Source organism: Biomphalaria glabrata, chromosome 14 (genome assembly GCF_947242115.1).
Source record: "Biomphalaria glabrata chromosome 14, xgBioGlab47.1, whole genome shotgun sequence".
Classification (NCBI taxonomy): domain Eukaryota; kingdom Metazoa; phylum Mollusca; class Gastropoda; family Planorbidae; genus Biomphalaria; species Biomphalaria glabrata.
The window spans coordinates 22,296,836-22,318,478 of record NC_074724.1 but is presented as its reverse complement, the minus strand read 5'-3'; the positions used below and the strand labels follow the sequence as shown (position 1 = coordinate 22,318,478).

Below are 21,643 nucleotides of genomic sequence, written 5' to 3'. Positions count from 1 at the left end.
ATGGGCGAAGATAGACTTTCTGATTAGGTTTATTGAAATGACATATTTCTTTCCCATTGTCTCTGCCTCCCTACCCTGTCTTATTCCTGGACTCTCAAACAGTCGACATTCCAAATAGTTTTGAGCTCAATGACAAATGTGATCAGTTTGTTTAATGCTCTTTGATATAAATTTCACATTTCAATGTTTATAAAATAAATCATTAGTGGTTAGTGAATGATTTCAAATGTGTATTTGATTTATCTTTGTTATACATTTAATTCATTAATTCACGAAATTTTCATTCATTTACTCTTAGTGAAAATATTGTCCACAGCTATTAGTGAAGATTTGTTTCTTTAGTTTATTAGCGAAAATTTGTTTCGTTAGTTGATTAGTGAAAATTTGTTTCGTTAGTTGGTTAGTGAAAATTTGTTTTGTTAGTTGATTAGTAAAAATGTTTTTCGTGAGTTGATTAGTGAAAATATGTTTCGTAAGTTTATTAGTGAAAATTTGTTTTGTTAGTTGATTAGTGAACATTTTATTCACTAGTTCTTGGTCGAAACATTTTTAGCGGCCCCCGAAAAGGGAAAAGAAGTTATTAGTTTTGTGTGGCCTGTCTGTCCATCTGTCTGTCTGTCCGTCCGTTTGTCCCGTTTAGATCTCAGAAACTAGAAGAGAAAATGATAATCGGACATCATGATATTTTAGATCATTCAAAGTTCTGATGCAACAGCTACTTTTTTATATCAATTATGCAATCAGTTTTTTCATAAAAATACACCATTTTACAACTATTCACTATTAATAATAATAAACACTGGAGGCCTTTTTAGTAAGAGAGATGATAATTTAACAATTTTTTTACAAATTTATGCAAATGGTTTTAGATTTTTAATAAAAATATTTTTTTTTTACAATTTTATTGCTAAGTTATGTAATTTCTGTCATACTACATTTATAAAAAAAATGTTAAATAAATTTTTGTAATGAGAAAAAATCTATTTACTATGCAAAAAAGTTGAACATAATTTAAAATAACAATTAATTAGTACTTTTTCATATTATCGCTTGAACTGCCGGCACTACCACTAGGCTAGCGGTGTATCCGGTGTATAAAAGATTGTAATAAACATTTCAGAATTGAAAGGATCGAACTTCAAAGTTTCATTGTGGCTTCTAGCACAAAATACTGTTTATGACTTAGCAACCGTGCTCTTCCTTTAGAGCGTCTTTGGCATTGTAAAATGTAAAATGTTTTACATGTTTCGGATGTTCCTTCAGAGTTGAAGATAGTTTACTTCCTAGGGTTTTAACCCTCGACCGTCGATAAATCCGAACGACAGTCCAGCGCCCAAGCCGCACGACCAGGCAGCCATCCATTGTTTAGTTCGCCTATAGGTTTTAAAATCTCTTTCCTTCTACTTTTATTTACTTATAGGATTATAGGGAAGATTACTGTGTTTAAAATTCATCGTCAAAATCTCCAATTTATAAATATTTGTTTTATCTCAGTTCCAGCAGGTACGCTAGAAGACTAGATTCCCTTTCGTCTTATACAGTTGGAAGAATAAGAGCAATTCGTTTTTATAATGAAAAAGATGTTTTTTATTCTTGTTTTGGCGATCGCTGTGATAGTATTTCTACTAAACATTTTATGGCATACTTTTTATTCAAGCACAAGCCTTGATCAAAAATGGTCATACCTAACCAAAAACGCGTCAATTCTGGAAATGTTGCAAGCCATCGCCTCCTCTTCTTTGATAAATGGGATTTCAAAAACGTTTGAATCAAGATGGTTGACCAAGGCTGAGACCTGCCAAGGATTGCCAGAGGACACCATGGACAGCATCTTTCATCTCAAGAACATTCAGTGTAGTAAACTTTTCTCAGCCGACAAAGCATTCATGAATCACACCCTAAACCAAATCAAACAAACAAGCTGGACAATGCTATCTAACGAATACTACATTAATCTCACCACTGACTGCCCGAGATTCAAACAGTCCCGAGGATACGTCACTTGCAAGTTGACTCAAGAAGAGGAGGACTTCCCAATCGCGTACTCACTCATAATCTACAAAGATATTGAGATGGTGGAGAGGCTTCTCAGAGCCATTTACAGGCCTCAGAACTACTACTGCATTCACGTGGATAAGAAATCCGACCAAAAGTTCTTCATTGCTGTGTCGGCCATAGCCAAATGCTTTGAGAATGTTTTTATCTCCCCTGAGCGCCTTGCAGTTCATTGGGGAACGTACACTGTACTGGAGCCAGAACTTGTCTGTATGCAGCAACTCTGGAGGTTTCGAAAATGGAAGTATTTCATCAATTTGACAGGTCAGGAATTTCCGCTCAGGACAAATTGGGAATTGGTTCAAATCTTAAAGTCATATAGAGGAGCTAATGATTTGGAAGGAACAATAAAATGGTAATAATTTCTTTGTTTCTGATGTTGTTTTAATGACAGGAAAAGTCTTTAATCATTAATTAACTGCCATAATTGCACATGCTTTCTATTTTGTTTTCTATTTTTATTTTTCCTAAAACTATAAGCTTTTCTGACACTCAAATTAATGATCTGTCTTAACGAGTATAAGAATATAATATATGAATTTGCCACAGGGAAAAAAAAATCCTTTCTGATGGCATTTCTTTTTCCCATTCTTCGTTTGCCTGATTCTTCATTGCCATATTTCCTACAGACCGATGTTTCCGACAAAGGAATCTTCGCTATGCTTAGCCAGAGCATGAATGGTGTCTTGCATCCCGTTAAGAGTCGGAAGCTGCTGTCAAGGGAACATAAGTGCTAGATTATTGAAAGAGAGGGCTTGGCCATTGTACTCGTCATAAAAATGCCGGCGTGAGGTTTGACCTTCAGACTAATCACAAGCCCGTATTATTTCTAAGAAGCACAAACTTCAATTACGTTTGGGCTCTGAGTCTCCAGAGGCTCTGAGGCTCCAGGTTTACTCTTTTGACGTTCATGTCATGGGAGAGGGCAATCTACTTGCTTACTTTAGTTTAAGAGTTTTATAGACTGTCGTTTGGAGCTGCGCAAATTAAAAAATTATCCGATGTAGTTACGATGTCTTCCACGTCTCGCATGTGTGGGTCAGCATTGGGACAACCATTTAGTATGACCCCTATTCAGGGCCGGCCTTAAGCCATTGCAACCTATGCGACCGCAGTGGGCCCCGCACTTTCATAGGCCCTGCGCTAATTCTAGGTGTAAACTATTAAATTAAATCTTATATATAAATACAGGGTTTCCAAGGCCTCCTAGAAATCTCCTGGAATTGCAAAATATACACGAAAAAGTATTGGAAATCTTCTGAAAATCTCAGGAAAATTCATAATTAATATAATTAATTATTAATTTATTACTTTATTGAAAATGTATTGCAAAGGCGAATGTATTTTCTTATACAAAATCTTAATTTTGAACTTATCCTTATCGCTACCCAGAGTAGGCCCCGCGCAATTCGTTTCGCATAGGGCCCCGCAATTGTTAGGACCGGCCCTGCCCCTATTATCTAAATGTATTTGGAACTTGCATTTCTCTGACTTTCTACAGAATAAATCACGATCGATTGCCTACAGATCCACCACATAACATAACAGCCATTAAAGGGGCAGTTCACATTGCAGTCAACAGGTAACTAAAATTGCCGTTACAACAACTATGGAAATAAATACCTTCTATGTCAAATCGTGTTTTGAAACCAACAAAACACAATAAAATGAACACAATACCTATTCATAGTTCTCCAAAACATTAACTATGTATCTTTTGCTTTTATATCCGTTAGGTATAATTAGTAGACCGGGACTTTATAACAACAAGGCTAATGTTGTATTAGAAACCAAGATATTGTAATGTTCTATAGGATAATTAGTCGGTTTATTTTGTTTACCAGGAGATGCAGCAGAAAAGTTGAAGGTAGAGTACTTAAGGTCTGCGTCTCTATTATTCAGACGTCTCTATTGCCCCTGGGGCTGGATGACAAAAAATACTCAACATTTTATATTCTCTAATAAGTGAGTTGTATATTAATATTGCTCAAGGTGGTTTGATTGATGCATACATTGTTAGTTTGTTATCGCGTTTAAAAGGGGGATAGCGCGTTTCAAAGAGGGAGGTTGAATTCAAAGTAACAGATACTTGAATTTACTGGCCAAAAAAAAAATTAATGGAACAGAACAGAACATGCATGCCGTTTAATAGAAGTGCAAAAGAAAGGGGAGGGGGCTTCGACCAAATAAGAAAAAAATACACACACCTTATCAGAGACTTAGGGTATCAGGTAGATCAAAAGTATGTCTGGGAAAGGGAAATATTACAATGGGTAGGATGTGCTGACCACATGAAACATTCGTAAACCACTCCTTATATAAATTAAATCCTTCACTCCAATAATGTATCTGTTTACATACAAATCTAACCAACATTTTTACCTTTACTTATCCCTTAGTGACGCCTTAGTCTGTTGGGCCATTGGGGCAACAATCAAGATTCGTAGACTGTCTTTCTCCATTCTTCTCTGTCGTTTGCTTTAGTTAGAACCTCTTTCAATGGCAGGCCGCCAATCTTTTATGTTGTCTTCCCATCACTTTCTCTTTCTGTCTCTTATTCTTTTTCCTGAAGAAAGGTCCTTGCGAGTCCTGAAATCTTGTAATTTTTTTCGACCGTTAGCAGATCATCATGGGCTCCAATGGCTGCAGTAACCCTTTCTCTTGGTTTGTGATGCGGTCTTTGAAAGTGATACCTAGGATCCTTCTGTAGCATCTCAACTCCACTGCTAGGATCCTCCTCTCTAGCTCTGCAGTCAGCGTCCAAGCCTCGCAAGCATATAAAAATGTGGCCATGACCAGGGAGCGCATCAGTCTGATTTTGGTGCCAAGGGCTAAGCCCTTGTCTTTCCATATTATTTTAAGTTTTGAAAGTGCTGCTGTGGACTGTGCAGTTCGGGCCAATATTTACGTTGTCCATTTTTCAGAGATTTTGTAGATTACATACTACATCATCAAACGGCTAAAGATCTGCTGGACTGGGTCAAAAGCACAAGCGTTCCAGACGAGACATTCTTCAGCACCTTAAACCACAATCCGCAGTTGGGAATTCGAGGAACATATAAAGGTAACTTCGCTTGGAACAATAAGTTGTGCTTGGAATCTATCTATGTACTTGGACTGCATATACTTTGATTAATATAATTTGCATATAATTGATTAATTTGCTTTCCTCGGTGCAGACAATAGAATAAAGAATGTAAAACACTATAGTTAGAACATCAAAAAAAAAGAGTAATTCGATATATATTATTATTTCGTTCACCAATATCTTTTACTATAAGACTATTCCCACCTGTTATGTAAGAGGTTGTTTAAAAAAGGATTAAAATCAGATCAATCCAATAAAATTGCCTAGCTGTGGCTGTGTAACCTTTTTTTCTCCTATCAATGGCTCTCAAATTCTGACTCGACTAATGTGTTTGTTGAGCACTTCAAAACAAAACGAAAACGTTCCCAGTTACCCCAACACCCCCAACACCTCCAACACCCCCATGTCCTGAAAAGAGATTGGACCTTAGCGCACTGAGTATAAAAGATGGACTATACAAAAAGAAAGACGCACCTAGAAAGATAATTAGACACACAAAAAATTGCTATTTAAAAATTTGAACTGACCACTTCAGATTGGCCAAAGAATCAGGAAAACTATTTTTAAGACCAGCTTATCTCATCAATGTCTGACAAAGATGCGGCCGTCAACCACCGAGATGACTGAGTATAATGAAAGCAAAGTCGTCTCTGTTTCCTCATTCTGGTATAGATAGGAACAGCCAAGGTGAAAGTCAGAAGGGGAGAAAATAGAGGGAGCATTACTAGAGGCGACAATTAGTTCAGCTAGACCATTTTAAAGAAGACCTGAACTATTTGTAACAGGTGGCTAGTTCTTAACCTTTGAAACACATTTGAACCAAATATTCTTTAATATTTACCTTCCATACAATTGCGTTTATCTGTACAAGTTAGGGCCACATTTAAATGTTTCTAGAGCTGGTTCAAAACTAAGCCATCTCATCACATTCACCTAGGTGTTCCGGAGACGGACAACGATGACTCCATGATCAAACCATTTTTAACCAGATTCAAAAATTGGGGAGGAAAACCCTGCGCTGGTCATAGGGTTAGAGCCATTTGTATACTATCAACAGGTAAGTCTTGGAAATATCTAGTCAGGAATATGATTAATTTCTTCTTCTTCCTTCTCATTTTACATGTCGGAGGGTTCAGATCAGTAATCCTATATATGAAATGAACTGCGCAGTGGTTTCAAGATCAGTAATCTGAGATGAACTGTGCAGTGGTATCCAGATCAGTAATCCTATATCTGAGATAAACTTCACACTGGTTTCCAGATCAGTAAGCCTATATCTGAGATAAACTTCACACTGGTTTCTAGATCAGTAAGCCTATATCTGAGATAAACTGTGCAGTGGTTTCTTAATCAGTAATCCTATACCTGAGATGAACTGCTCAGTGGTTTCCAGATCAGTAATCCTATATCTGAGATGAACTGCGAAGTGGTTTCCAAATCAGGCAGTTCTCCTTATAGTTTTTCTTCTATATGAGGGTTTTGGGGCGAGAGTCTTGTTCGGGGCTCTCGATATAGTTTGCAGCTTTGGAGGACATGGTCAGCATTCTCTGGTGATGCTCCACAAGGGCAGGTGTTGCTTTTAGCTTCCAGAACATATGTTGTATCATTCAAGTTGTGTCCGGTTCTGAGTTAAAAAATTTGCGTTGGTCATGTCAAGATAGCTTATAATAGGCGTCTTGTTTCTTGTAATTGGGATGTGAGCTGGTCCAAAAGAATATAATTAATGAATTGTATTAGGGTTATGAAAATTTTATTCTCGACAAAGGTTAGGACCAAGTTTGACACTCTTTTATTACATTCAAATAGTAAATTAGTTTGTGACTGAAATACCTTCATAAAGAACTGGCGAAAAAGTTATGCAGCACTTAGTCATGTTGGGAGATTATATCTCCACAATTGAAATGAGGGCTAACTGTAGTTCAGTGACTAGAATTGAAATGAAGGTCTAACAGATTTAATTACATATTCATCATGAGTCCATGAGTCTTTTATTTAAATTAGATGCACATGACAAAATAAGTTGATCAAAGTTATATGATTTGTATCTGTTGAAGCAATTTTGTTTTAGTCAATGTACAAATTCTATTGACTTATTTCTGGTCAGTAAATTGTTTTTTAACTGGTACCTAGAGAAGATTTTGGGGAACATATCAAATATTGATCAGATATATATATATTTGAAATGTGAATAACCAGCCAAATAAATGTACTACGAAAGATTCCAATATCACAGTGACTTATATAAACGTTTTTTTAATAGCAGACAAGTGTCACGAATGGTCAGTTCGGTCAAACGTTGGTGGTTTTAGCGATCAAAAAATCAGTCCACCAATGCTGTAATGAACATAGATATTCATTGTATTGTCTACATTATTTATTACTTTGATTTACTCTTGCTTTTCTAGTTGTCAATAGGGTTCATAAACATAAAACTTTCAATTAAAAAGTCTGTCTGTCCCCCCCCCACCCCCTCTCTCTCTCTCACTCTTGCAGTGTCAAAAGGGTATAGTCCAAATCATGGTCCTAATATTTTAATATTCACTACAAATCCTGCAAAAGTAGAATTTAGAGATTAAGAAACAATTCTTCTTTACACAGTTTTAGTAGATTCAGGTCATTTCGACTTAGTCTAGTAGTCTAAGTCCCTAAGATTTCTTGTTCAAATTCGATTTAGTCTAGAACTAAGATATCTTATTCTTTATTACACGATATTTCAGTGTGTTGATTAGGTAGATTAGATGCACATGACAAAATAAGTTGATCAAAGTTATATGATTTGTATCTGTTGAAGCAATTTTGTTTTAGTCAATGTACACATTCTATTGACTTATTTCTGGTATCTCGACACAGTTTTATTTTTTATTAGACAATAGATTCTTATTATATAACATCTTTGAACAGGAGACCTGCCGCTACTTGGACGCGCTAAACACATGTTCGCCAACAAGTTCTACCTGTGGGAGGATCCAATCGCTATCGGCTGCTTGGAGGAAATGATCTACAATAACACAAGAGATGAGCTGAGCGGGGTCAAGGTTTTCAACTCAACTTACTACAGTCAGCTGGGCTTTGTACTCAACCAGGTCACGTAGTTTCTCAAGTCCAATGAAATGTTTTTGACGGAATAACTTAGCGTGAAACATTTCTAATTGTGTTTGGGATCCAAGTTTATTGAAATTATATTTCTTCTAGATACCTTTTTTTTACTATACAAATAAAATGTTGTTGTTTTTTTTAGAAAAATGCAAATACTTCATTTGTTTTAACTTTGTAAATCATTTTGTCTCTCAGGTAAAGTAAAATAATGCCCTGCAGCATCAAGTTATTGGTACTTAATTGTAAAGGAGTCTTGCCAGAAAATTGCTGACTACTTTCCGAACATGCCTCCAATAGAACACCCAATGCGTACTGAGATATTTCTTTTTTTTTAATTTAAAAATCTTTTTACTACTTATAGATTGAGATATATCACCAGAAACAAATGAAAGTTTACTGAAACATTAGTTTCTCGAAAATATGTGTCAGTTTTACAAAGGATATTGGAGAATGAAAGGGAATTAATAAGAAATAAAAAGTGTTTGCTTTATTTTCCATTCGAGAGGGTTCTGCTCAAAGACCCATAAAAAGTGATTGATTTAATGAGTTTCAAGCTTCATGTAAAGTCTACTTATTTTAATCTATTGATGCAATTCAATTGTGTGTTTTATTTTGTTGTAATTTCAACTTGGAGAATGAAAAAGTTTTAGTAGGATTTTGGCTTCTTCATCTAAACCAAATAATTCCGTCAACAGAACAATAAATACATTTTAGATTTATCTTCTAAAAATACTAAAATGTATTAACCGTGAGATTGTCAAAAGAGTTGAGCCGAAGGCGTGCAAGTCTGCTGGAACAAACCGCTCGAGGAGGTCCTAGTCAATGTCTAGATAAAATACGACTATTTCCAATGTTTCTGACACTTCGACGCATAGCCGAAAGCCGAGCACACCGGAACCCGCGTCATCTTCCTTTGTTTTACCAAGCAAGCCGTGAAGGACTCTCCAATAGTGTAACAGTCCCATGAGAGACGGCGCATGGATTATCGACAGGGACGTGGAAGCTCTCTTTCAACTCCGCACCGTGCAATGGGAAAGCTCTCACATTCCCTAGGACACTCACACAGGAGTCTTGATTTGCTATTCATTTAGCCTAATCACTTCCTCTACCGATCGTTTCCACCCGAGCGCCACGTTGAGGTAGAATAACGTACTCGGGAGGTATTAACTAGCTAATTCCATAGTTACAAGAAACCTATAGATCCTGAATCAAGAAGGGAAGCCACTCCGCCAGCGCCTTGCTTGTCCGAAACGACGCTGAATTATTTTTAACTACAATTTGTTTTGTCCAGATACGAAACTGACGAATCAAACAACATAAAAACATTAGCGGTTCTCACTACGGCGCCTGCCAAAATATATTGTAATTGTCTTTAGTGTACTATGTTGACAGTAAAAACAATTTCAAGCAATAAGAACAAATCCAGTACAAATATTTTGCATAGCCAAGGTACACACTGGCGGCGTTATGGTGGGGCAATACTTTTATTGAAACAGAAGCAACCAGTCCAACATAAATAGGCAACACACACACACAAACACACACACAGACACACACTGGTGTACTTCGTTGTTCCTACTAAAGATTACATTCTCCATACAAAACAATTCCATTAAAACCAAAAAATATATAAACGAGAAGTTCTAGGCCTATAAAGTAAAGAATAATTCCATTCAGAATTGTTAATTACTCTTAACGTCAATGGCGTTCAAAGTTTCTTTTTAAACTGGTTTACAAATAGGATGGTATCGTCGTTTTTTTAAAAACTCGAAGTGTAACCAAACAATTGAATAATCAGGCATTTAAACGTACATTTAGAAAATACATTCCAATGCATGAGGTAAAAAGTAATCTACTGAGAAAAAAAAAGACCTAACGTGTTTCTGAACAAAAAAAAAGACCTAACGTGTTTCTGAACAAAAAATTAAAAATATTATTATAGGGTATACTTTGGCCAACGGTTAACGAGCAGTGTGTTATGTGGCCAGCACAACGACCAACCACCTTTACTTTCCCCAACTAAAATCAGGTACCCATTAGAGTTGGGTAGACTCAGGGGCGCCTTAAAAATCCCGAAATTCAAAATCCCAGTCGTTACCGAGATTCGAACCCAGAAGCCCAGCTTCTGACACAAAGGCCTTTTACCACTCAGCCAATGTCATCTATTTGGTTACGACCTCATACGAAAAGAGGTCTAGTAATATTTGCTACTTGCGAATTTATTTTAGAGTAGCAAATGTTCTTCACAAGTCTCAGTGTAACCAACAAATTCGTTATCAGGCCTTTTCCTATGACGCAAATTTACTTTTTTGAAAAAGCGTATATGAAAAAATTATATAAATTTTAAAAATATAGTTGTGTATCGATCTATTTTATTTATGAACAAATCAACTTTCTATTTTATCCATGGATTATAGATAATAGCTCTTTACTAAACTTGCATATTTCTGACGCCCGGAAGAGCAAGTCAGAGCTAAGAGTATCTAGTTTTAGATGTCTGGGAGTGGCCAGAAGATTGAAGCCTGGGATGATGAACCAAGAAGTCTTGACATTCTGTACAATTCAATTCTTACTGTCAACGCCTGGCTCAAGACATTTAGTAAGAAACAGGGAATTCAGAGTAAAATATGTAACAAAAGATGGAATGTTTGTTTTTCGTATGAGGTAAATATTCACATCAAATAATTATTACAAGTAATTTATCATTGAATGAATAAACTCCATGATATGGTCAACAAATAGAGGCGATATCACATTCGTGTGTTACATTCGTTATCAATAGGAAAGGCACAAGTTTCTGAATGTGAAAAAAAGAATAACAAAATCAAGAAATTTCTTTTGAACATCTAAAAAAATATAAATTTGAAAACAAAAATGTATATCCATCATGGAAATATACAGTTTAGCTTCATACATTTATCTGTAAATTTAATTTAAATAGCAAAAAATGGTTTTTAAAAAAATCCAAAGAACTGGAGTTCTCTATTAAATAGCAAAAAATTTTATATCATGGTTTTACAAAATCTAAAGAATTGAAGTAGTCTATGTATATTTATTTTTTTAACAAATCTGAAATCCACTCACTCTGTCCGTCTGGTACCAATTTGGAAGACGTTATCTCTCCCACTTCTCAAGTTGAAACTGTGCACACAATTGTTCAATGTTCTAACAAAACATAAATCAATAAAAAAATAAACAGTAAGTTAATGAAATAGTTTTAGTTCATACATTGTTTTTGTTACATCAGGAGAAGATAATTACTTACGCGAATTAGCAGAGATAAAATATAAATATAGGGGGAAAGCGTTAATGAAGACTTGATTGAGACCTAGACATAAGATTTACAAAGAATGCCACCTCGGACATTAATCATTACTTTTAGAAAATGTCGAAAATAGATTTAGATCTAAACGTACATTGCTTAGATTGTTGTTGACCGACTGAATTATGGATGAACACATGACTGTCTCTTTTAGTGGTATTGAAAACAGACAAACAGTTGAAACAAGGTTACAAAGACAGTTTGTGTGGAAACACAAACTCAAAATTGGCCCCCGAAGTGCTCCACCCAGGCAGGTAAAAAGGCAGGTTTCAATATTTTCAGAAAGATTATCATAATGAAATTCTATCAAAGGCAAATGACAGAGAAGAATGGAGAAAGAAGGTTGACAGATCTTGTGTGGTGCCAAAGGTCCAGCAGACCAAGGGATAGGTGAAAGTGAAGGTGAAGTTAGATGTGAACCTGGCCTAACTGATGTCTTATAATGAGTATCTAATTGATCTAATTGTCTTGTAAAGGGCCAAGCTCTTATTCAAAGGTTCATGAAAAAAACAGCTTGCATAATTGATTTAAAAAATTAGATTATTCGCTTTCAGAAAAGAAAAAAGTAGCCGTTGCATCAGAACTTTGAATGATCTAAAATCTCATGATATCCGATTTTCAGTTTCTCTTCTAGTTTCTGTGATCTAAACAGGATGGATGGACTGACGGACAGACAGGACACACAAAACTAATAGCGTTTTTTCCACTTTCGGGGGCCGCTAAAAACACGTCAATACATAATGTTTAAATCTTGCTGTGAACTTTAAAATTTCACAATTTAAAACCTGTCTTTCATAAATCTCCTTTCATTATTGTAAATAAATTGTAAATAAAATTGTATCTAAATCTAGATCTGTAGAGATCTGCTGAGGACTTAGATGAAAGAACTGAAGGTGTGGGTACGCTTGCTGTTTCACTGTTATTAAACGTTAGTTACGATCTTTTGAACGATAGAAAGCTTTCGCTCAATTTGGATGTATCCTGGATTGAAAATCTATAGTTCTCTTGTTATAGAATTTAAGATTTTTTTTAAAGATTCAATCAATGTTAAAGCTTATTAAGGAGATGAACCGCAAACAATTCTGCCATAGATCTTAATACTGCATGAGTAGGCTTCCTTTTTTCAATAAGAAAAAAAATGTATTACCACTAATTGGATAATTTGTTCTTTATGCATCTATTGTCATCGACTATGAACAATTTTGTTATATGTCAATTTAATACGAGAACGGTTTAGAAAAAGTTGTACAAAAGAGGAATTACTCCATAAATACATCCACATCTCTCAAGTAGCACTTATATCTCTTGTTTATTACCAAACGAAATAATTATTATCTTTTTTTTTTTTACATTGTTTGATTGATTCATGTTTTCGTGGGTACAACAAAAATGTGGCAGTAGATCCGAGGAGCGGGTGTAGAAGAAATAACGTGAATAAACAAATGCACCAGACAGACTTTTTTTTTTTGGCTTTGTAGATCTTTTTAAAAAAATCAATTTAATATAACTCCCTATTTATTCTTAGTCAAATTTGACTGGGGGCATCACACGTCTATTACCCTTGTCATCACTTAAATAATTCAGTTATGTGTAGTAGGCAACATCAAAAGTTTAAAACAGTTATTTGGTTTCACAGAAACCTAAGTATATACAAAAATATAAATATGAGGGCACTAAAAAAATAGAAGAATGTTTCTGAAATTCCATAAAAGTTTGTATAAATTAAATATCATTGCACAAAATTCATTAAGTGAGAATATCCAATGAGAAATCTTGTGAGGCGTCTACGTGACCTGGTTTCGTACAAAGCCCAGCTGACTGTAGTAAGTTGAGTTGAAAACCTTGACCCCGCTCAGCTCATCTCTGGTGTTGTTGTAGATCATTTCCTCCAAGCAGCCGATAGCGATTGGGTCCTCCCACAGGTAGAACTTGTTGGCAAAGAGTTGCCTCGCGCGCCACAGTTGAGGCAGGTCACCTGTTAATACAAAGAATTGGTCATCTTAAAGCTATAACGCAACAAGGTTACAAAGACTATTTGTGTGGAAACAAACTCAAAATCGGACCCCGAAGTGGTCCACCCAGGCAGGTAATAAGGCAGGTTTCAATATTTTCTGAAAGAATATCAGAATGAAATTCAAAGACAAAATGACAGGGAAGAATAGAGAAAGAATGTTAACAGATTTTGTGTGGTGCCCCAACGGTCCAGCAGACCAACGGATTGGTGAAAGTGAAGTTAAATGTGAACCTGGCCGAACTGATGTCATATGATGATTATCTAATTGATCTAATTGTTTTTTACAAGGTCAATCTCTTAATCAGGAATAGTTTGTGAAATCAATCAACTTCACATTTTACACGGTGGAATGTTTTAGTGTAGACTTACCTGTTGATAGAATGCAAATGCTTCTAACAAACTGACCGGCACAGGGGTAGTTGAAGGGGTCTCCGCCCCAGTTTTTAAATCGTGATAAAAAAGGCTTGCCCATGGACTCCACGGATTCTGTCTCCGGTTCACCTGGGGACAAATAGACAGGTCATACAAGTCCGAGTTTGACCATCTACTCTTACACCTGTGAAGTACATGAGTATGCTCCTGAGTTAGATGTAGACTAAGTCCAGAAGTAGGTGCTGTTGTATTGCACTAAGTCTAGTGACTGAGCCTGTTTGTAAAGTATTATGTCTAGTTTAGTTTAGAAGTAAACAGCAGGAATCTAACAATGGGAAGATAACTTAATGAAGAAAACAGAATATATAGCAACATGGTTCAACAGAAGTCATGTTCTCCTGGTGAACAGTGTGCTAATTACAGAGATTAATACACACGAGCAAAGATTCACTAAGCCAAATGTGTCAATGCAGATTGGCTCGTATTGTCTATCAAATGTTACTGCAAAGTGAGCGTCTCAAATAGCGTCTAGCAACCACGTCCACTTCATGGCCTAATCTTTGGCTTCAACGCTAAGCCCAGTCGGTCAGAAAAATATGGAAGCTGAAGGCAGATTGTTGTTGTCAGCTTAGTAAAGCAATTCATAAGAAGGGTACTTTGATTTCAATCCTGATGCCTTGATGTATTGATGCCCAGGAGTCAACGTCAAGGAAACTTCAGGAGTGTATCCCTTGGGCTATCAACAATGTTAATCTCTCCGAGAGCTTGAGCAAAAGAGTTGAAGCCAATTGTAATGTAAAGCATTCTCTGGGATTACAACAGAGAAATGAAGACATGATGCGTAGACAACCTACTATCTAATTTCATCACACCAGCATTCTTTAGCCAGAGAGCTAATGCATGGACAACCTACTATCCCTTCGATCAGACCAGAGAAGTCTAGCCAGAGACCTAATGCATGGACAACCTACTATCCCTTCGATCAGACCAGAGAAGTCTAGCCAGAGACCTAATGCATGGACAACCTACTATCTAATTTCATCACACCAGCATTCTTTAGCCAGAGAACTAATGCATGGACAACCTACTATCCCTTCGATCAGACCAGAGAAGTCTAGCCAGAGACCTAATGCATGGACAACCTACTATCCATACGATCAGACCAAATGAAACAAATGTAATTTATTTTTTATTACAACTGTCATTGATGTAGACTTGATGTGCTAGATATGGTAGATTGTGTTTATATTATAATCCTGTATTTTTTGTTTGTTATATTTCTCACAATTTAAATACATGAAAAAGAAATGGACACACAGGTACTATTATTAGTTCTTAGATTTAGCTGATCTCCAGACTTTTGGTCTACTCTTTTTTAAAATAAATCTGTCGATTCATATTTTCTGTCTATGTTATCAATGTGTTTATACATTTATCTGTTTCTCGTATTCTTCCTTTCTCTTGACTCACTTCTTTCTTGTCTTTTGTTGTTGTTTTTTTTTTGTACTCTGATTTCCGTTTGTTTTACTTATATTTAATTACATTAGTCTCTCATTGTCTCTTTGTTTAATCTCATTCTCTCTCTCTCTCTCTCTCTCTTTCTTTTTTATATTTCTCCCTTAACTCTAAATAACCTTCTGCCTTTTATCCCCCCCCCCTCCTCGTCTATGTCCATTAATATCGTATTTGTCACAACAAGATATTGCAATGCGCATTTAGAGATGTTATTTCAAAATAACTTTCAACCATTAATGCAGAGCTCTCTTTCTATTCTTCCCTGATCATACAGTTCTAGTGTATCTCTATTGTATGTCTCGGTTCATGCTCTTGTTTGCAATGGCAAACAAACTCACGACAAGAAAATAAGATAGCTGAGGCATGCGCAGTGATTGTGCATCGCACACAATACAAAACATGACAGCAGCGGCGATGAAACCGTCAAGTCAGTTCATTAAAAGATGTTAATATAATATCAAAAGTCAATGAACACGAGAAAACCATTACTGTCGTCTAGCTGCAGCCATTGATATTCTGAAGGGCAAAGACGTATTGACGCCAGGCTGTTGAAATGTACAGAGAAAAATAATTACTTAAAACGATGGAAAATCGAAGTTAACTTCTCTATAATTTACAGAAAATGGCTAATTGCACAATAATAATAAGGCTTCTCTTCGACTCCGAAGATAATTGAGGAATGCAGTGTTTCCAGTGGCTACGAGCCACAACAAAAATAAGTTATATACATTATAACCTCTCTCCTTAAACTTGACCTATAAAATCTAATAAATGTTAAAGAAGGTTATAGAAGCCTGCGTACAGTTAAAGAAGGTTATAGAAGCTTGTGCACAGTTAAAGAAGGTTATAGAAGCCTGCGTACAGTTAAAGAAGGTTATAGAAGCCTGTGCACAGTTAAAGAAGGTTATAGAAGCCTGTGCACAGTTAAAGAAGGTTATAGAAGCCTGCGTACAGTTAAAGAAGGTTATAGAAGCCTGTGCACAGTTAAAGAAGGTTATAGAAGCCTGCGTACAGTTAAAGAAGGTTATAGAAGCCTGCGTACAGTTAAAGAAGGTTATAGAAGCCTGCGTACAGTTAAAGAAGGTTATAGAAGCCTGCGTACAGTTTAAAAATGATTAGATGACTGTTGGGGTCAGCTAAGTACGAATGTGAGTAATCGAAAGACGGTAAAGTGAGCATGAAGGTTAGGGTTAGGGTAAAATGAGCCTGAAAGTTAGGGTTAGGATAAAGTGAGCCTGAAGGTTAGAGTTACGGTAAAGTGAGCTTGAAGGTTAGAGTTATGGTAAAGTGAGCCTGAAGGTTAGAGTTACGGTAAAGTGAGCCTGAAGGTTAGGGTAAAGTGAGCCTGAAGGTTAGAGTTACGGTAAAGTGAGCCTGAAGGTTAGAGTTATGGTAAAGTGAGCCTGAAGGTTAGAGTTACGGTAAAGTGAGCCTGAAGGTTAGAGTTATGGTAAAGTGAGCCTGAAGGTTAGGGTAAAGTGAGCCTGAAGGTTAGGGTAAAAAGAGCCTGAAGGTAGGGTAAAGTGAGCCTGAAGGTTAGGGTAAAGTGAGCCTCAAGGTTAGGGTTAAGGTAAAGTGAGCCTGAAGGTTAGGGTAAAGTGAGCCTCAAGGTTAGGGTTAAGGTAAAGTGAGCCTGAAGGTTAGGGTAAAGTGAGCCTCAAGGTTAGGGTTAAGGTAAAGTGAGCCTGAAGGTTAGGGTAAAGTGAGCCTCAAGGTTAGGGTTAAGGTAAAGTGAGCCTGAAGGTTAGGGTAAAGTGAGCCTCAAGGTTAGGGTTAAGGTAAAGTGAGCCTGAAGGTCAGGGTAAAGTGAGCCTCAAGGTTAGGGTTAAGGTAAAGTGAGCCTGAAGGTTAGGGTAAAGTGAGCCTCAAGGTTAGGGTTAAGGTAAAGTGAGCCTGAAGGTTAAGGTAAAGTGAGCCTCAAGGTTAGGGTTAAGGTAAAGTGAGCCTGAAGGTCAGGGTAAAGTGAGCCTGAAGACACTCTGAGGAATGTTCAGGGTAGTCGGATGACAGTTGGGGGTAATCGGAAGGCGGTCGGGGGTAATTGTACAACATATCAGGGCTGACTGGATTATCGTTGATTTTCTTTTCTTTTTTTTTTGGGGGGGGGGGGGTGTTGGGGGAATGGGGTAATGGAAATATATATGTGAAAAAGTTAAAAGTTGCCGGTGGGTAATTAAAGAGTCTGCAGTTAATCTGATGAAGATGGGGGAGGGAGTAATATTAGGGACTGAAAACGGTTGCGTGTATTCTTAAGACTGGGATTGTGTACATAAATTCTAAGTGTGTACATAAATACTAAATGTGTACATTAATTCTAAGTGTGTACCTTTGTATGTGCCTTTGATTCCTAGCTGAGGGTTGTGGTTCAAAGTGGCAAAGAACGTCTCGTCTGGAACGTCTGTCATCTTCACCCACTCGAGCAGATCTTTAGACGTCTGATTGTGCAGGATAAAGTCAACAAACTCTCTAAGAAAAACAAAAGGTAGAAACCTCAACAAAATGTGATCAGCGTAGCAATCATTTAATCCTGAATACAATATCAACAATTATATGAACTATAACTAAATTTACCTAATTGATCTAATTGTTTTGTAAAGTGCCAATCTCTTATTCCTCAAGAATAAAACATTTCCGTAAAAAAAAAAAATTTCTTTGGTTGGGTGTGGAATAAATGTATGCCTCTGTAGTTCACGCGTTAATATGAAAAACTACTTACTAATTGTTGTTTTAAATTATGTCTGACTTATACGCAAGCTATATAGATTTTTTTTCTCTTTAAAAAGATAATAAACATTTTTTGTGTGTAAATATAGTACTTAGTATAACAGAACTTACATAACTTAACAATACAAATATAAAAAAAAATGTTTGACAAAAAATTTACAACCGTTTGCATAAATGTGTTAAAAATATGTGAATGGTTGCCTCCCCTAACAAAGAGCCTCAAGTGTTTGTTACTATTAATAGTGAATAGCTGTAAAAGTGGTGTATTTATGAAAAAAATTGCTTGCATAAGTGATTTAAAAAATTAGATTTTTCGCTTTCAGAAAAGAAAAAAGTAGCATTTGCATCAGAATTTTGAATCGTCTAAAATATTGTGATGTCGGATTTTCACTATCTTTTCTAGTTTACGAGATCTAAACGGGACGAACGGACGGACAGACGGACAGAGAGGCCACACAAAACTAATTTAGGGTGCAGGTTATCCAGTTCCCGATTAACATACTGATCTTGAACAAATAGTAAAGTTCACCTATTTAGGCAGTGTTATCTCAAGTGATGGAGATATATATATATTGGTGTTGCATGTCGGATTGGAAAGCAGGAGCCGTCTTAATATAAGTACGGTCTATCTGAACAAATAAAACAATTAGCTGGAGATTATAATCCACATACTCAAAACAATAATTGTTCCAAAGGCCACATACGCTTCGAGAAGTGGAAGGTTGAAAAGAGGATAAGCAGTGATGTCTGAGAAGGAAGCGGAAGTAGAATAGCTTTTACCATATTTTGAAAATAACATTAATAACGTTCTAAGAAGTAGTGCCAAGTAGACAAAGAATGCTATGTATACGTGCTAGGTAGACAAAGAATGCTATGTATACGTGCCAGGTAGACAAAGAATGCTATGTATACGTGATAGGTAGACAAAGAATGCTATGTATACGTGATAGGTAGACAAAGAATGATATGTATACGTACCAGGTAGACAAAGAATGATATGTATGCGTACCAGGTAGACAAAGAATGCTATGTATACGTGCCAGGTAGACAAAGAATGATATGTATACGTACCAAGTAGACAAAGAATGCTATGTATACGTGCCAGGTAGACAAAGAATGCTATTTATACGTACCAGGTAGACAAAGAATGCTATGTATACGTACCAGGTAGACAAAGAATGCTATGTATACGTACCAGGTAGACAAAGAATGATATGTATACGTACCAGGTAGACAAAGAATGATATGTATACGTACCAGGTAGACAAAGAATGCTATTTATACGTGCCAGGTAGACAAAGAATGCTACGTATACCTTCATTTAAGGGGAGTAGTGGCCAAGTGGTAAAACTCTTGGTTTCTGAACCAAGTGGTCCCGGCTTGGGATAGTGAAAACTGTTCTTCTAAATTACGGTATTTTCAGGATGTCCCTGAGCCCAGCAAGCTCTAACATGTACCTGAGATTAGTCGTGGGGAAAGTAAAGTCGGTTGGTCGTTGTGTGCGACATGACATGTGGTGAGACATAGATAGATCACAAGGTCTGAAAGGGGTGCTACGTTCATGGATCTTTGACACCTTATCAAGTAGCAGATTGTTGACATAAAACACTTTCTGGTGTCCTTTTTAATTTGTGGTTATATATAGGCATATACAAAGTTACTAACCGGATATGACCAGCGGCCCAGAGCATTAGTTTGTGTATCACTGGTCTAATGCATTGGATTTAGATCGATGTGCGGAGATGTTCCAATGAAAATGAAAGTGGACTATGAACATGCTGTTTATCCGTTTACCCGACATATTCATTGCAAATATTAAATAGTGTGAAAATGGATTCCCCTTGATTTCACTGATATTGTCGTTCTTCAATAGAGATAAATGTATGTACTTTTTTTTTTATTTTTAGGGTTAGGGTTAGGGTTAGGGTCTTCAGCTTGTGGTTGGGCTAATTTACATATCTTAGGTTCAACGCTAGTATCTAAGTTTTATCAAGACTGGTCAAACGTTTTTGATTATTTTTTATGCGGAACATATAAATCAAACAGTTGTGATGGACCAGTTCATTATTATTCAAATTATCCGAACGGATCAAACTTGTTTTTAGCGGTATTGTAATTTTACACAATTTTAATCTTTCTGTGGACCCCTACGTCTTCTCGCTGACCGCTTGGGGTCCGCAGGCCATGGTTTTAGGACCACTGCTCTACATTATTACAAAGCTTGTATCAACTCACTCTGTTTGACTGATCAAAAGTTTGTAGACGTTATTTCTCCCACAACAATTTGCACAATTATTCATTAGCATAGACAAGACATAAATCAATGAAAAGATTAACCAATAAGTCAATTAATTACTGGTAATTAATTATTTCGCTCGATACCAGCAAAAGAAACGTATCCTTCAGTATTCACATATATGGCTACATATGTAGGGTTTGGTTCTCTTCGATAAATGTAGACTTTCTTTCTCCGACACCCATTCTCAGATCAAATTAAAACTTCAAATAACTATTTATTGTACCTAACAATGGGGGTGGGTGGGGGGGGGAGCGGGAAGGTCGTCGAGGTACAGCCTCACTACCCGACATGAATTTGTTTTTTTTTCTGTCTTTAATTTTGTTTATTGTAGGTGAGATTTTATTGTTAAGCCATCACTTGCCCCAGTGCAGCCAAGGCGGCTTTGAGTTTTAAATTCCCCATTCAGGGAGGTTAATATTCTCCTCTTCGATTTAAAAACAAACGACAGTCACCAAATTCCATCAACGTAACCTATGTAGGTTGTGAGTTTAAAATTCCCTCTAGAGTTTTTGTCGTTGAAAAACCCCTTTTTCAATATAAGACTAAAGCAAACAACAGTGACCAGATTCTACGAGCTTAGCCAACAGAAGTTTTGAATTTAAAACCCCCACCAGAGAGGTTTGATTTTTAAAACTAAAGTGAACTACATTCACCAAATTATATGAGCTTAGCTAATCGGGTTTGAGTAAAAATAAACAACATATGGTTTTGGCGATAAAACATTTTTCGATAATAAAATCTAAAGCACTACAGTCACCCAATTTCATGAGCGTAGCCAAGAGAAGTGTTCAGGTTAAGCAAGAAAGTAGCGCTATATCAAAGCTATAATTTATTTATTTCTGTCAGCTTCCATTGCTTGACTTAGGGCGTGGGTTGTACTAAAGTATTGAGTGCATCAACTCGTAAGGTTGGACGAATAAGATTTAGAGAGCCTCGTTCTAGATCCAGTGCAGTCTTTTGTGTGAGTATACTTTATTGCAGTACTTGTGTGTGTGTGTGTGTGTGTGTGTGTGTGTGTACTTAGGTGTACTATACGTAGGTCAAGAGAAGTGCACGATAAAGCGAACTAGGAAACATAGAAATAGAACATTGGCTTCCATTGGGCCTTTTTTCTTTTGTTTTGGTATAAGTATACATCTCTCTCTCTCTCTCTCTCTT

At 36.5% G+C, this 21,643-nt stretch overlaps 2 protein-coding genes across 5 annotated transcripts in view; one reads left to right on the top strand and one right to left on the bottom strand.

The window, feature by feature from the left end:
* Nucleotides 1-1,571: 1,571 nt before the first annotated feature.
* LOC106071885 (beta-1,3-galactosyl-O-glycosyl-glycoprotein beta-1,6-N-acetylglucosaminyltransferase-like) lies at nucleotides 1,572-8,492 on the top strand. The gene is made up of 6 exons (XM_056009629.1): nucleotides 1,572-2,410; nucleotides 2,605-2,649; nucleotides 3,557-3,637; nucleotides 4,980-5,119; nucleotides 6,081-6,200; nucleotides 8,045-8,492. Exons 1-6 carry the CDS (start codon nucleotides 1,572-1,574, stop codon nucleotides 8,233-8,235), a joined length of 1,416 nt encoding a protein of 471 aa, XP_055865604.1. The 3' UTR covers nucleotides 8,236-8,492.
* Nucleotides 8,493-9,671: 1,179 nt separating this feature from the next.
* The window catches only part of LOC106071886 (beta-1,3-galactosyl-O-glycosyl-glycoprotein beta-1,6-N-acetylglucosaminyltransferase-like), a 96,309-nt gene continuing 84,337 nt past the window's right edge, over nucleotides 9,672-21,643 (bottom strand). For all 4 annotated transcript variants that reach the window (XM_056010661.1, XM_056010660.1, XM_056010663.1 and 1 more), the window contains exons 4-6: nucleotides 17,789-17,928; nucleotides 13,945-14,076; nucleotides 9,672-13,536 (exon numbers count right to left, since the gene is read on the bottom strand). In XM_056010661.1, coding sequence (XP_055866636.1) covers nucleotides 13,346-13,536; nucleotides 13,945-14,076; nucleotides 17,789-17,928 — 463 coding nt within the window. In that variant the 3' untranslated portion in view covers nucleotides 9,672-13,345. The remainder of the gene's footprint in view (nucleotides 13,537-13,944; nucleotides 14,077-17,788; nucleotides 17,929-21,643) is intronic.